This window comes from Emys orbicularis, chromosome 2 (assembly GCF_028017835.1).
Source record: "Emys orbicularis isolate rEmyOrb1 chromosome 2, rEmyOrb1.hap1, whole genome shotgun sequence".
Classification (NCBI taxonomy): Eukaryota; Metazoa; Chordata; order Testudines; family Emydidae; genus Emys; species Emys orbicularis.
In genome coordinates, this window is record NC_088684.1 from 270,452,223 (window position 1) to 270,467,401 (window position 15,179).

The window sequence follows — 15,179 nt, forward strand, 5'->3', positions numbered from 1 at the left end:
TGAAGAGGGGTTCTTCATGCCAGCTTGCTGGGGACAGAATTTGATGTATTTTGACTATGGAGCACCATTGGAGACATTCTGTAAACACCACTGCACTCTGGCTTAGCAAGGGATTTGGGCCAATGGATCTATGTAAATTATGGATCCACTGGCTACAACTTTGCCCATCATGTCCCTACCTCCAGTGGAAATGTGTAGCGAGAACGGCCTTTGAGGATGGCCACAGAATTTGGTCTTAAGAAAGTAGCATTTCAATGTCACAGGTCTGCTCTAAAAATATCATTAGAGATTTCAGTGCATTTTTTTCCTGAGAGGGTCTTTAGGTGCTCAAATGGGTTATAATTATTTTCTTTTTTGTCTATAATTATAAGCACTCACAGAAAGACAGACAGAAACCATTAGTAATATGATAAAATAGCATCTGTTAAATATTTTTAAAGGTAATGACTGCTGCAGTTTTCATAAGGTTCCATAAGCAATACTAAGGAATAGAACAGGCAATGCTAAGACCAGAATGGAAACAGCCTTTTATTCTAAATTTCATATGTACAGGGAAAGCTGTTTTACACAGTTTTGTAAACTCTGCGTAAAAGAGCCATTGTCATCCAATGTCACTGTGCTTACATTAGTAACAATTTTTAAACACTGGAGTACATTATTAACAACAAAAACCATTAACAAACAGGCATAAAGACAGATACATGTGCTGAAATTTCACATATATTCTAAAAACTGGTTGATGCAAAAATAAAATGTGCCAGTAAAAAAAAAAAAGGCATATTTTAAATCACACATTATAAGATTTTTCTTTTTTCTTTCTTTTTTTTTTAAGCATGATATGTTGAGACTTAATCTCAGGCCTTTTCACATGAGGATTTGCAGGCACTTTAGCAACCCAGCTATATTTTTACCATACATGAAGTTCAGACCAACAAACATAAAAACAGCTGCTGCAAAAGAAATTCTCATATCCCATATGCACATTAAAATATCACTGCTAGAGCAATCTTATTTCAGTTATTTTTGGATACTAACATGTTTTCAGGATGACGTGTAACAGATTTTCTCCATTTATCTCTTATTCATACATTTTAGAGTTTCTTTTTAACGTGGTAGCACAATGCAAAGGTACAGTATGTAGAATCACAAGGTGATCATCCACAAAGCTTTACAAATTATAGAAAGAAGAGTTTGGGGATGGGGTTGTTTGTTTTCTGAAGTTCTTTTGGTTTTTTAGCTTTCTGATCCAAAAAGAAGGTCTGATTTCATTTTGTCTTGCTCTTAGCCCTCCTCCCAACCCTGCCACAATAAAGACAAGTGAATTATAATCATATATAGGATGATTGTGGGGTAATTCTTCCCTAATTCTTTTCTTGGGTACAATTTTCACGACCTCATACATTTTTAAGGAACACAAATCACAATCCAGCCTTACATTTTTCCACAATTCCTCATATTTCATGAAAGAACAAATATATCAGTCATAGTCTGGACTGAGATTTTATTTATAAATACAATACCCTCTCTTTAGTTATTTCACTGGTAAAGTACTACATGTTAAAATATAAGACATTGTAAAAGGATTCCCAGGATAACTGAAAGCCGTAATATTGTTTTGCATATGAATCAGGATAAAGACTTTTTATATGAGCTCAGAGAAAGAGAATGTGCGCATAACAGGAGAAAAGCAGTTTTTTAGCATACAGACAATTAAATATTGATCAACAAAGACTGTAAATGACTCCACCATAAAACATCTTAGAACTTTGATCTTCAGTGGACTTAAGCCCTATCCACTCAAGAGTGATGTGTAACCCGGCCCCCACCCCAAGAGAAATAATAAAGATGTGTCAATGCCTTCTTCAATTTCAAATGCTTTAATTTATGCCACAATGCTGTATGTTGATGCAATAACTCACTGCAAAGTAGAACACATTAAAGTAAATCCTAATAATAAGCCATTGATAGCTACTGGACTGGGCCAGGACGTTTGGTAACCAACACGCTGCTTACCTATAGTATGATTGTCAAATGGTGGAAAATCCTTCCATGAATATAACACTTGGGACAGAATGGCAAAGACATAAGGCCTATCAATTCTTTGCCCATATTGCTAAAGGCACTGAAACAGACAACAGATATATTCCATAGTACCATCAGTTTAAACAGTTTTTGAAATACAAGTCTTTATATGAAAATGTTCCTTATTGCATGATATGTTGATCATCTTTTTCTTCAACTCAAGAATAAAATGGCCTTCCCTTTTCTGGAGTTTGTAATCTGTTCAGCCTGGCTACCTGAGATGGTGAAGGTGGTACATCTTGCCTGAAAGGACCTTTTGGAGGGACATAATTAGGGTCTTGAATTTTCTTATATGAGTCATAGTTGTTAGGCCCTTCTGAAGATGTCTTTTTTTTCAGTTGTTGCTCTTTCCGCCTCTGTTCTTGACGGAGCAGTTCTTGTGTTTCCAGCATTACCCTGGCATTGAAGCCATGTCCTCCCATGTAGCCATTTCTTGATCCTTGGTAGCTGGAATACCTGGGGTTTTCCTTTGCAGTCTGGAACCCTTCACCAGGAGAGTAGCTCTGTTCCCAGGAATCTTGAGATACAGAACTTGCATTTTTTCTGCTTTGCCTGAAAATAAGAATGGAAAAATGTTTTTAAAGAAATCTGCAGAACCCTCTTAATGTTTAAACAATAATCATTAGAGGAATGGGGATTCAAGAGTCAAGTCAACTTTTTCATAAAGTACATTTTCCCCCCAGATGGGACTCTCAGCTGATGTCAGCCTTGCAGCTAGTAGACGTCTTGATAAGTGTTCTTCTCTTTCCCCCAAAATGGCCATTTTGTCTCTTTTGCATTTTTGATATATTTCCAAAGCACTGCAGTAGGGGAATGGAATTTGGCAGCCAGTACAACAATCATAATTAGAAGCTTTAAAATGTTATAATTTAACTGTAAACCAACAAAACAGTCTAAAAAACATCACCACAATGCCAGAGAAACCAGATAACAGCAAGCACGGGTAATGAATGGCAAGTCAGTTATGAAAAAAATCTAGACTCCTATTTGATTAAAAAGGCAACAGTTGGTTGATCCTTTTAAATACCTGCTTTAAAGCTGTACAAGTCTGCTGACAAAACTCTTCACTGATGCACAGTACCAATGTGTTTTTTCCCTCCAGAATCCAGAGTTAGGGAGTTTTGTATTATCAGAACTGTTTCCCAGCATGATATATCTTTCATGAAAGGAATGGCAGGGATAACCTATTTTGCTCATTTTCTGACTCCACAGGGTAGATAAATAAATCAAATGCATATACGAATTACAAATTCTTATTGCTTTTTTGCAATAAATCACCACGTTATTTCAAGGAAACATTATTGTTTTGAAATATCTTTAATTTACTATCAAGCCACTAGATGCTTTTATGAATTTAAAATAAGATTGGATATGATAAAGTAAAACAATTTTGTGCTGGAATAAGAGAGATACCCACTTTGAGATTAAAATTAGTGTAAGAGAATCAAGCAGTAAAACAAAATATATTGCTGCATTAATCAATAAGAAAGTCATTTAACTGCTGTATATATAGCTCAGTTTTTCACGTCAGCACATAGAATAAAAACAAGGCTCAGTTTTGGCTTAGTGGATTGAATATACAGCTGGAAGTCAGGAGACAAAGGTAGTCTTCCCACCACAGACTTACGTGGCAAGTCACTTAACCTCTCTGTGCTTCTCTTTCCACATGTGTAACTTGGAGACGACTATGCTTACCCCCATTTGTAATGTACTTTGGGATCACTGGATGAAAACTTTTACTATTCCATATAAATGTAATGTATTATTATTATTGTTGATGTTCGCATACCCTTCTTTACAAAACAAGGTCTCTGGGCCACGGCTCTATTGTTTACTTGCACACACACAAACTGAATGACCTTTAGGGTACAAAACTTTCAAAGTTTCTGAAATATGGCAAGATAACTTTTCAATATGAAAGATTAGCTTGGAGTTAAACATTACTTAGAACAGTTTCAAATGGGAAATGGTAATGACTAATTGAATAGACTTCATTTAATTACTGTTTTCTGGTACTAGTTCAAAATTAGTTGGACCATTTGTGTTGTCTTTTTGGGAAGATTTAAGAAATATGATTGAAGAGATTTTTATTTGCCTAAAGTACTTAACATTTTAACTTAAAAGGTAAAAAAATTAGGCTGCTTGAAGTTACACAAGATGGAAAGTAACCAGAATAAAAGAATAAAACCAGTGCATCGGTGTTAATCATAAAACTGTAATTCTATCAATGAATTTGGGATCCAAATGATATTAGTGATAGTGAGATTTCTTCCTAGGTTAGTCAAAAATCTCTGATGACTGAAAAGCTGATATCCCATTTTATTGTTTTATTACTGGTAACTTTTTGAACCTCTGAATTTCAGCAGCACCATTTTCTAACAATTCTCTTTACCTTGAGCTGAGAATAAACACTTGTGTTTGTAACCATGTGAAGGATGATATGAACCCTGAATTTAAACACTCATCAATTGCACATTAATAAGCATTCTTATTCATTTACTTGTAATTTTTCACACTAATCAATAATTTCAGTACATTTCTCTCTTTTATTCTCTTACACATGAACTTCTCTGTTTCCTATGGTTATTTTCCAAATTTGTGGTCAATGAAATTTCTCTTTAAAAATATGAATTTCTGCAGTTGGAACTTTGCATTATAGCCATTCTCCAGCTTTTAGAGACTACAGTGACGGGCTACAACAGCAAAACCCAAAACACAGGTTCAAAATGCAGGATTCACATTTTCCTAGGTGATCTATGCCTTAACAGAGCTAATGAGCCTGAAATGGACTCCAGTTTGTTCAAACAAGCCCTTAATATTATTATTTATACAGGGTTTGGTGTTTTTACCTCCATGTCATCTAACCCCTGAACCTGTCTTAGCCTTATTTATATCACGGCAGTCCGCTGGTGGAGCGGCACCCTTTGAGAATTACAAAGTCTGAAAAATCCTAGTATAACTAGGCTAGATAGAGAGCCTTCCTGTGCCATCTCTTCATACTCACACTGTCATGATCCCCTAATTAAGCCACTCTGTGCCAAAGTTAGTTTGGGGTATTACACGCAATCAGAACCCTTTTATATTTATTTACCTTTTTAAATACCTCATCCTCTGAAAGACATACTAAAATGCCTAAAACATACCACAGATCCTCAAGAGTTAAGAACACAAGTTACGAACTGACCAGTCAACCCACACCTCAAGTACACAATCATCATCAGCAGAGATAAAAAAACAAACAAATATAGTAAAGTATTGTGTTAAACTTAAACTCCTAAAAATAAAGGGAAAGCAGGATTTTTCTTCTGCATAGTAAAGTTTCAAAGCTGTATTAAGTGAATGTTAAGTTGTAAAATTTTGAAAGAACTATAACGTTTTGTTCAGTTATGAACATTTCAGAGTTACGAACAACCTCAATTCCTGAGGTGTTCGTAACTCTGAGGTTCTACTGTACTTCTCCTCAGAAAAACTAATGTGAGGTTTGAGATGTAATCCACTCTACAGATAGCAAGAGGTATAGGGGGAAAAACAATAATATAGCTGCCATTTTGAAAAGTTTTGTAAAAAAACCCAAAACACCATAACTTTTAATCTCCTTTTTTCATTTTCTTCCAAACTTCCCAGAAAAATTCTACTCTAAGATGAGCTGTGGCATGTGAAAACTCAAGAGATATGGTTTGGGGTTCAAAATCAGGGACTTAATTGTTAAGCTAACTTCACCTTTAACTATGAAACGTCTATGGCTGCTGCATAATAAAATAGTGAAATGGCCTCTTTTGCAAGGCTTCAGCAATTCCTGGTGTTGAGATGTATATATAACCACAAAATCTATATACGAAGACCAAAGCAAGGGCAACATAATAATATGTAAGGCACACCCAAATCAAGGAAGTTTTCAAGCTTAAAGTACCCCTAGCGAAAGGCAGCTCAATTCTACCTCAGTTCTTGTCACAGATTTCCCCAATTAATGTCTGAGAATTCTAAAAACTATTTTTCATTCACCATACAGTGTTCAAGTGTAGCCATTCTTATGTAACCTACACTAAAGCTGGGTAAAATTCTGACCATTCATTTTACTTCGTATTTGGCTTTTTAAAAAAATTAACTCTAAGCAGTTCCTTGGCCTGTGAACTTTTTAAAAGTACAGATTTGTTTAGACTAAAGGATATTAATTGTCAGCATTCCAATGTTAATGATCCAGTAAGTTTGAAGAAACCCGTATGCCAGAAACTTGGATGTGGCTCAATTTTGCATAGTGTTTCATGGTTGTCTCCATGTTCTTTTGTTTGATTTCTTGTTTTTTTAAATATACGTCTGTGTACCAACATCACAAGACTGATTTTTTGTTTGGTAAGAAATTAAGCAACACAAAAAATATGACATATAAAAAGGGTGCAAACACCCCTCAATTTGCTTCTCTTCTCTGATCTATTTCATACTCAAGAGATTATTTTCTAGAGATGGAAAGTGATACTAGATAGTGTCCCACAAGGATCCATGCTTTAAAGTGCTGATTCTATAAGGTGCTGAGTGCCCTCAGCTCCCACTGTAGTCAACTTTGAAGTAATCCTAAGAAATAAACAGCCACTATATGCTACCACTTATGGAATCTGATGTCTCTTCCTCATTGCAAGTATTACTTTGAGTTGCCAGGTGTCCGGTTTTCGACCAGAACACCCGGCCAAAAACGCTCCGCTCAGCCGCTAAAAGTCCAGTGGGTGGTGCAGCGGAACTAACACAGGCTCCCTGCCTCCCCGGGCTCCGCACGGCTCCCAGAAGTGGCTGGCATGTCGGGCTCCTAGGTGCAGGGGTGGCCACGGAGGCTCTGAGCACTGACTCTGCAGCTCCCATTGGCTGGGAACCACAGCCAATGGGAGCTGCAGGGGCGGCACTTGCGGGCCATGGGCAGCACACAAATCCCCCTGGCCTCCCTACTGTTTAGGAGCCAGACTTGCCAACCACTTCCGTGAGCCGCTTGAGGTAAGCGCAGCCCGGCCGGAGCCTGCACCCCAAATCCCCTCCTCCACCCCAAACCCCTGCCTCAGGTCCGAACCCCCTCCTGCACTCCAAGCTCCTGCCCCAGCCCTGAGCCCCCTCCTGCACCCCAAACCCCTCATCTCCGGCCCCACCCCAGAGCCCACACCCCCTGCTGGAGCCTGCACCTCCTTCCGCACCCCAACCTCCTGGCCCAGCCCCGAGCCCACTCCCACACTCCAAACCCCTCAACCCCAGCCTGGAGCCCCCTCCCACACCCTGAACCCTTCATTTGTGGCCTCATCCCAGAGCCCCCAGCCAGAGCCCTCATCCCCTCCCACACCCCAACCCTCTGCCCCAGCCTGGTGAAAGTGAGTGAGGGTGGGGGAGAGCGAACAAAGGAGGGAGGGGAGATGGAGTGAGCAGGGGCGAGGCCTTGGAGAAGGAGTAGGGGCGGGGCCTCAGGGCGGGGTAAGGGGGTTTGGTTTTGTGCAATTGGAAAGTTGGCAATCCTTGCATTACTCCTTATACTTCTGTTAAACGAAGTGCATACACTAAGCACAGCATTTAACTTCCACAAATGAAATTAGCTCCAGGCTCACATATACCAAATAGTTTTAAACAGTTACTATACCTGGGTAATGAACTATACTGGCGCTGAGCTTGTTGGAAACTTTCTCTTTCTTCTTGTCGTTGTCGCTGCATCTGAACTTCTACAGATACAGAGTGTCTGCCACTCTGTGAGTATGTCTTGGAGTTTGGCTAGAATATGAAAAGTTAAAAACAGTAATTAAGCAAAGCACAAAAATATCTACATAGGAGCCATTAATTAAATTACTGTTATATATCCACACACACACTTTAAAATATTCAAATTCAAATGTTCAAATTGGTCTTTCCATAACTGCATTAAATTCTGACCTTTAACACAATGTCATCTGTTATAGGCTATATTTTAATCTAACCTTCTATTTTTGAAACTTTATCTGATAAATACTAAGGGTCAAACTGTGATTCGCTCTTATATGAAGGAATACCTAACTCCATGTGAAATCAGTGGACCAGATCCTCAGCCGGCGTAAATCAATATCATGTCTATGACGCTATCGCTATTTATACCAGCTGAGGATCTGACCCCACGTCAGTAAGAATATCACAGTCCGGCCTTAATATTTGCACACCATTAATTAGTTCAAATGAGAGCAAACCCTGCTTCTTACTATGTAAGGCAGTAATGTGCACATGTAGGGCTGGATTCTCCAGTCAGCTACAAACAGAGCAAAGTGAACGCACATTGTTTGAAGAGTCCCTGTGCACAGGGGGAATCGCTGTCTGGTGTGAAGGAGGTTACAGTCGCCTCTTGCGCCTGCTCCACTACTTGCTGCCTCCCCTACTGGGATGCATTGTCCTGCACAAGGGTGGGGGAATTGTGTCAGGGATGGGGAGGGCAGATAAGGGAAAGGGAGGGAAGGGCAGGAATCGTGGCAGTGTGAGATTCTGTCACACCTAACTGTCCGCTTGCCTGCTGCAGCTTTAAATTGCTCTGGTGCCAGGCAAAACAGAATCAGGGAGTCACAGTCACAAATCCCCTTCCACTGTGCCTGTACAGAGAGAACTCAGCCTGTAGTCTTTTGAGTGCCTTCAACTGGTAGTTCTAATAAATAACAAGTATAGGAAGTTCCCTGTTGGACTACTCTAATCCACAATCCTTAACTGGAAGTTGGTGGGGTCTGCAAGTAGAGACTGTAAAATAAAGAATGTTGGATTATTTATTTAAAGACAGATTTTCAGAGGCACTGAGCACTTATAAGAGCAGCAGATGCTAAGCACCTCTGAAACGCTGATTTTTAAGGGACATCTACACAGGGATAAAAGCTCCGTAGCACAGCCACCACTGGCCTGGGTCAGCTGACTTGGGCTTGCAGGATCCCAGATCTCAGGCTCCAGTTTAAGCCTGAACATCTACAAAGCAATTTTTCAGTCCCAGAGCCTAAATCATTTGACCTGGGCCAGTCGTGGGTTTTTTATGCCTGTGTAGCAGTGTCCCTTGGTCTTTAGTAGCATAACTTGAAGTCTCTGTCTTCCTTATGAAATAAGTACATACACTGAACTTATGTACAATGTACCATTCAAAATACCACTTCTCTCTGCTTGGATATGGACCATTCATCAAGTGGATAGAATCCTTCCACAGAAAATGCTAGCAAGTCTTGTGGAGAGACTAGGGCAATCTATACCTCATGGCAAGGATTTCAAATACAATTACAGCGGGGATGTAATTATGGCATTGAAATTATTGAGCATTACAATGAGTTGAGGTGAAAATGGGCTATTGTTTTGATAGTACTGAGCATTACAAGACTCCAATATGAACATATTTCAGATTTCATGGTTTCAAGCTCTTCCATATGTTGCCAATAGAGCAAACAATATTGTGTGTATGCGATAGGTGAAAACTAGTTATTAAAGAAAAACAATTTTTATAGCGTCTCTAAAAAATTATTAGCTGTGTTGGTGCATGAGTTATGTTCAGCCACTTTTTGCCTTTTCCTCTATCTCTTTCGCTCACAGTAAACATCTCTTTTGTTTTCTGCCATTATAATTTTTGCAGCAGACATACGCAGTAGTGGCTGACACATCTGAAAGATAAAAGGTTTTTCAAAAGCTCCTCACATTTTGAAGGCAAATGTTAAAACAGAGAGTTGTAATTCCTGACTGAAGCTGCTCCTTTGTTTTAATATATATTCAGGTACTTGAAAGTAGCCAGTAAAACATAAAATATGAGACAGGTCTACAGTTGTTAGAACCTCCGTTTTGAACAACGATATGCATCAGATGGAACATTAGCGGCAACTCAAAATCTGACAAAATTTGGAGAGCAACTGTTTTACTTGTTAGTAGAAGATTATAGTGTACGAGAATCAGTTTGAAAGCATAAAACGGAAAATGACTGGTACAGGGACGCATATGAAAGAGAGTCCATGATACAATAATGGTGCCTACTTTAGGGATAGATTTACTCTCGGAAAGCCTCAATACAAACATTTATAACAAAAAAACCCTTAAAAGAAATGTGTGATGATAAGGCAATAAACTCACAGTGTCATAAACAGGAAACTCACTGAGATAAACAAACTCTACCGAATATACATATATAATAATTCACACAGACAAATTTCCTTACAACAGTTGACAGACATAAATGAAGAGAAGAGCATTTCACTTCTTCTACAATGCAATGTTGCCAATTTCCCTCACTTTAGTGTCAATCTTGTGATATTCTGCATTTTACTTAATGCCCCATATTATGGAGGCAAATGATTATATGAGAATTTCAACTTTCATTTAATAAAAAAGAGTAAGAGTCTAGCCATTCTGGTGACAGGATGACTAAAGAGAAAAGCTTGAAATTGCAATGCAGTAGCATCATAAACATTCAATAACCAGAAGGCAAATAACCTTTTCCCCACATATTTATTATTCATGTTTATTTTTTTTAAAAATTGTGATTTTAAGCCAATCTCATGATTTCTGGGGACCCGATTCATTATTTTTGAATGCATGGGGTTGGCAAAACTGTTTGGTGTATACAGTTATGCATGTGTGCGCACATACACACACATTAATATAAACAAAGTAACCAAGGAAACATTACTAAAATGATAGATGCTTTAAAAATGTTCTTAGGTTATGGTACCAACTGTCAAAAGTGGGTGTTTAAAGTTAGGCTCTTAAATCTGCATTAGACACCTTAATACCAGTTTAAGACTCTAAAATGTATCTCTGTATGGGTGAAGGTATGTGGGCTATTAAAGCATCAGGCCCATGAACAGTTTCTGAGTGGTCTATGCATGGATTCGTAGTCACTCAAGTTTGAAAACTGCACTCTATGGTCAACATTTTCAAGCTGAGGTGTCTTAAGAAAGGCACCTAAATCAACTTACCTGACTTTTAGAAGTGACAAGCACCTGCAACTCCTATTAAAGTCATTTGGAGTCAATTTTGCTCAACACATCTGAGAAGCAGGCCAGTTATTTATTTGCCTAATGGTACGTCTACACGGTAATTAAAGTCCCGCAGTTGGCCAGGCTCCAGGGCTCAGGCAGTGTAGATGCTTGGCCTGGGCTCTAGGACCCTGCAAGGTGGGAGGGTCCCACAGCTTGGGTTGCAGCCCAAGCCCAAATGTCTACACTGCCCCTTAGCTCGAGCCCCGTGAGCCCAAGTTCGTTGGCACGAGCCAGCTGTGGGTGTCTAATTGAAATGTAGACATACCCTCAGTGATTGCCTTTAGATCTGTCCATTTGTAAACATTGGTTATAGAATGGATCAGGTCTGAATTTAGGCATCCGAAGTATGAAAAGAAATGGTTAATGAAAGCCTTATATATCATTGATGTGATGTCACACCAAAGATCTACCAAATTTGCTCATCTTTTACTTAACTTGATAAGAGAACTTCAAATCTACACATAAAGTCTTCTCTTTGTAAATGATTAATTGAGAAAAACATATTTAAAAGTGTTGCCACAATACTAAAATTTAGTTTACAGGTAAAATGTATCTTCTAAAGGAAATTTGTATGTTAGGATTTGTCAGTTTAATTTCATCCCCCAAAACATAACACATATGCACATAATTTATGTTACTAGAAAAATACACACCAAGAATAAGGGAAAACCTCCATGGTGAAAAATTTTAATGTCTTGCAACACAAACCATGCATTTGGAACACAGCACAAAAACATATTAACACCTGTACAAACAGGGTACCGCAAAGAAAAGTATAATTATAATAATTCTTTGAAGCCATCAAACAAACCTGGCAACAGCTCTTAGTACAAATTGCAAAGAACTCTGTCCTTGTTTGTGATGAGATGTATGACAAGCATTGACCTTTTAAACCAAAAAGCGGTCAAGGCTGCAACAACAACCAAGGCTGAATTATACAAATAAATGTATGTTCAAGTCTTCAACAATACATTTAAGTGATGATAATAGCTATCCCACTCAGCATCGTTAAACTGAATACAGGATACTCATCTTGTAAAATGAAAACTCAACATGAAGGTGTGATGTGTATGAAATTAAACAGCTCTATTCTTAAACAGACACTACTTTACTACCTGGCTTGGGAAAGTTACACATTTCTATAACTTCACTTACAGTATTAAAATAGTAAAACTAAGATATTTTTCATGGAATGCGTTGACATCATTAATCTCTCTGGGCCATATTGTATCCTTCACTACCAGCAACAGCGGGAGGGAGGTTCTAGTGAACCCCAGCCTGCGGATAGTGTAGAAGGCAGGCATACTGCCCCTGAGCAGCATTCTCCCCCTTTATTGCAGAAGTCTGTCCATGGAGTTCAGGATACTATCCATGGAACTATCCCATCACCAAACCCATGGGTCTTTTGGTAAGTTAATGCAGACTTATTCAGTTTCCCTCTCTGCAGGTTGGAATCCACACCCTTAGGGCAGCATTAAATACCATGATTGTGTGGTTCCTGTAGAAGATGCACTATCACAGAACTAGAGAGGGAAAGTTTGTGTATGTGCATGCATATGAGAGAGAGAGAGAGAGAGAGAGAAAATATGAGGGGAATCCTGGATCCAAGGCCTCTGAAGATTTTGGGGAATCCACTAGCTTAGGAGATGGAACTCACAGTACCACCTACTGTCCAGGGTGAAAGAATTCAGAGAAACTTTGAGTTAAAACTTGCAGAATTTCCTTGCACCTATATAAAAAATAATAGAGCTAATAGTTCTTTATTATTTTCTCAATTAAAAAAGTCACCATTAATTATTTGAATAAATTTGCTTAACTTTTCTAGAACAGGCTTCATAGTTTAACCCAAAAGTTGCAGCAAGTTCATGGCCAGTTTGTAGACTTAAGGCACTAAAAACTTTTGACGTACCTATGTTCAGTAGAATTAGAAATAGATAAGATTGCATGACCTTGCCTGTTTTATGTAAAGATGTGCTTGACACAGATGAAATGTAATCCATTAACAGTGGGTATCAAAATGTACAATTATATAAAACATTCTATGGATCTAGAGATGTCCTTGAGGAGTATTTTTACCTCCATCTTTTTGTTTACATTGCTACGGGAAACAGAAGATATAGCAATATTCCCTGTAAGTAATTGCCAGCAGGGGTGTTATTCAAACACCATGTAATAAGAAAATTCCATCTCTTTGTATACCTTCTCTATGGAGTACATACAGAAAACTGAAAAGCATTAGAGTGGTGTGGGATTAAGATTCCAATTTTATGTATCACCACAGATGGAAAAATAATAGTCACTATGACAGAAACCAACCACCATACTTTCAGAAATTTGAAATTCTATCCTTTCTATTTGTATGAATTCCATTCTATAAGCTATAAATATATTGAAATACAAAATGCAATAATTGCATTTTTTAAATCTGCCACCTTCATTTCATGTGGGGTAAATTAGAATTGCATAATTTAGCATAATTTGAACTAGAAATAAATACTTTTCAAATATAAGATTTTTAAGATGGAGCCTAAATCTTTACAAGGAAGATATGATATTGTATTAATTCCCTTAATGGTTGACAAAGAGAATTACATACAGAATGAAGGGAAGGAGTCTGTGGGCAGGACCACCTACATGGCTATGGTTCTACCTCTGGATTTTGGGGAAAGAAAAAACATTGTTTGGCTTTTAATGTATATAGTTGTTAGTTCTTTTACATTTTGATCAGGGCTCTTACATCTTGGGATAAAAATTCTTACACAAGAACTTATATCATAGGCCAATTTTAAGATCAGTTTTAAAACTCTGAATATTTAAATTCTCATTCTCCTTTAAGTGATGAACCTGTTTCTGCATAATTTACAGCGACCTGTCCTATCTGCTTATCTTCCAAGTTTTTGCTTCAACATTGACTGTCGTGTTTTCCCAGTCAGAAATAGTGTTAAGGTGCAGTTGCAACTGCAGATACTCCTAAAAACCAGACCTTTCTTGTTTTGTATTGTTGGGTAAATTGTTCAAATTATTCTAGGTCTTATCTTCTAGGAATGAGCTATTAAGTCCCTATGATTTCGTATAAGATGTAAGAATTGCTTGTAGGGATAAGAGGATAGCAAAAAGTGACAGAAAGGATAAGGTTTCCATTGTGTCTGCTTTAGAAACAGGGAAAAGGCCTGTGTTGGAATAAAGCAACAGAGAAGAGAGTATAGTCCCTGATTTTGTAGTGAGAACTTCCAAAGACCTGTTATACCAATCTATACTTCATTAGGTTGTTAAATGTTTTTCAGCATTTACTTTATGGAAACTATGCAGTGATTTGTCTGTTGCAAAATTCAGTGTACAATTAAAATCCCATACCCAGAACAGTGGTGATATATTTAGTTTTGACCAAATTAACTGTTGCTTTAAAAAATAAAGGATCTTTATTTGGTGCATAAATATTTAGGACTAAATTCTGTCTAACTGCAATCTCTCATGATACCAATATTCTGCAGACTGAATAATCCAATTAGATTATGAGTGACTGGAAGGGAATGTTTTTGTGAATGGAAAATGCAATGCTCTTTTTTTTTTAGCATCAGTTTTTGTGTGAAAAGGAGTTTTTAATGCTTTTTGGGTGGTAGGTGTGTTTCTTGGAGCAGGGCTGGGAAGCAGTGCACTGTTTTCAATTGATTCAATATCCTTTTTTCTTTTAATTGGGTGGTTCAATCCCCTGACATTTAAGGCTATAATACTTAGTTGCTGTGTTTTTGTTATTGAAGGTGGGGATCAGTTAATTAAGATGTGACTAGACAAAAATACATTAAATACAAGATATAGAAGAAATTATAGCCCAAATCCCACAACCCCAGCATTGGTTCAAAGAAAGATGAGTCTCAGCAGACCTAATACTCACAACATGGAAAAGAACAACAACAACAAAAACCCAGTCACACGACGCTGGCACTGAACTGAAATATCAATACAAAATGACTCCAGCTTTTGAGGGAAAATATAACCTAGCACCACCAAATATCTTAAATTTTAACTGATATAGAATGATGCCACACCAGACTCAGAATGTAGACTGGTTCCTCTGCATGTCCACTGCTATTTATTTACAAATATAAATTACACCTT

At 37.9% G+C, this 15,179-nt stretch overlaps 1 protein-coding gene across 8 annotated transcripts in view; it reads right to left on the reverse strand.

Moving 5' to 3' along the window:
- Nucleotides 1-2,240: 2,240 nt before the first annotated feature.
- PARD3 (par-3 family cell polarity regulator) overlaps nt 2,241-15,179 on the reverse strand; it is a 658,895-nt gene continuing 645,956 nt past the window's right edge. For all 8 annotated transcript variants that reach the window (XM_065400237.1, XM_065400238.1, XM_065400236.1 and 5 more), the window contains 2 exons: nt 7,691-7,818; nt 2,241-2,634 (listed from right to left, as the gene is read on the reverse strand). In XM_065400237.1, coding sequence (XP_065256309.1) covers nt 2,241-2,634; nt 7,691-7,818 — 522 coding nt within the window. The remainder of the gene's footprint in view (nt 2,635-7,690; nt 7,819-15,179) is intronic.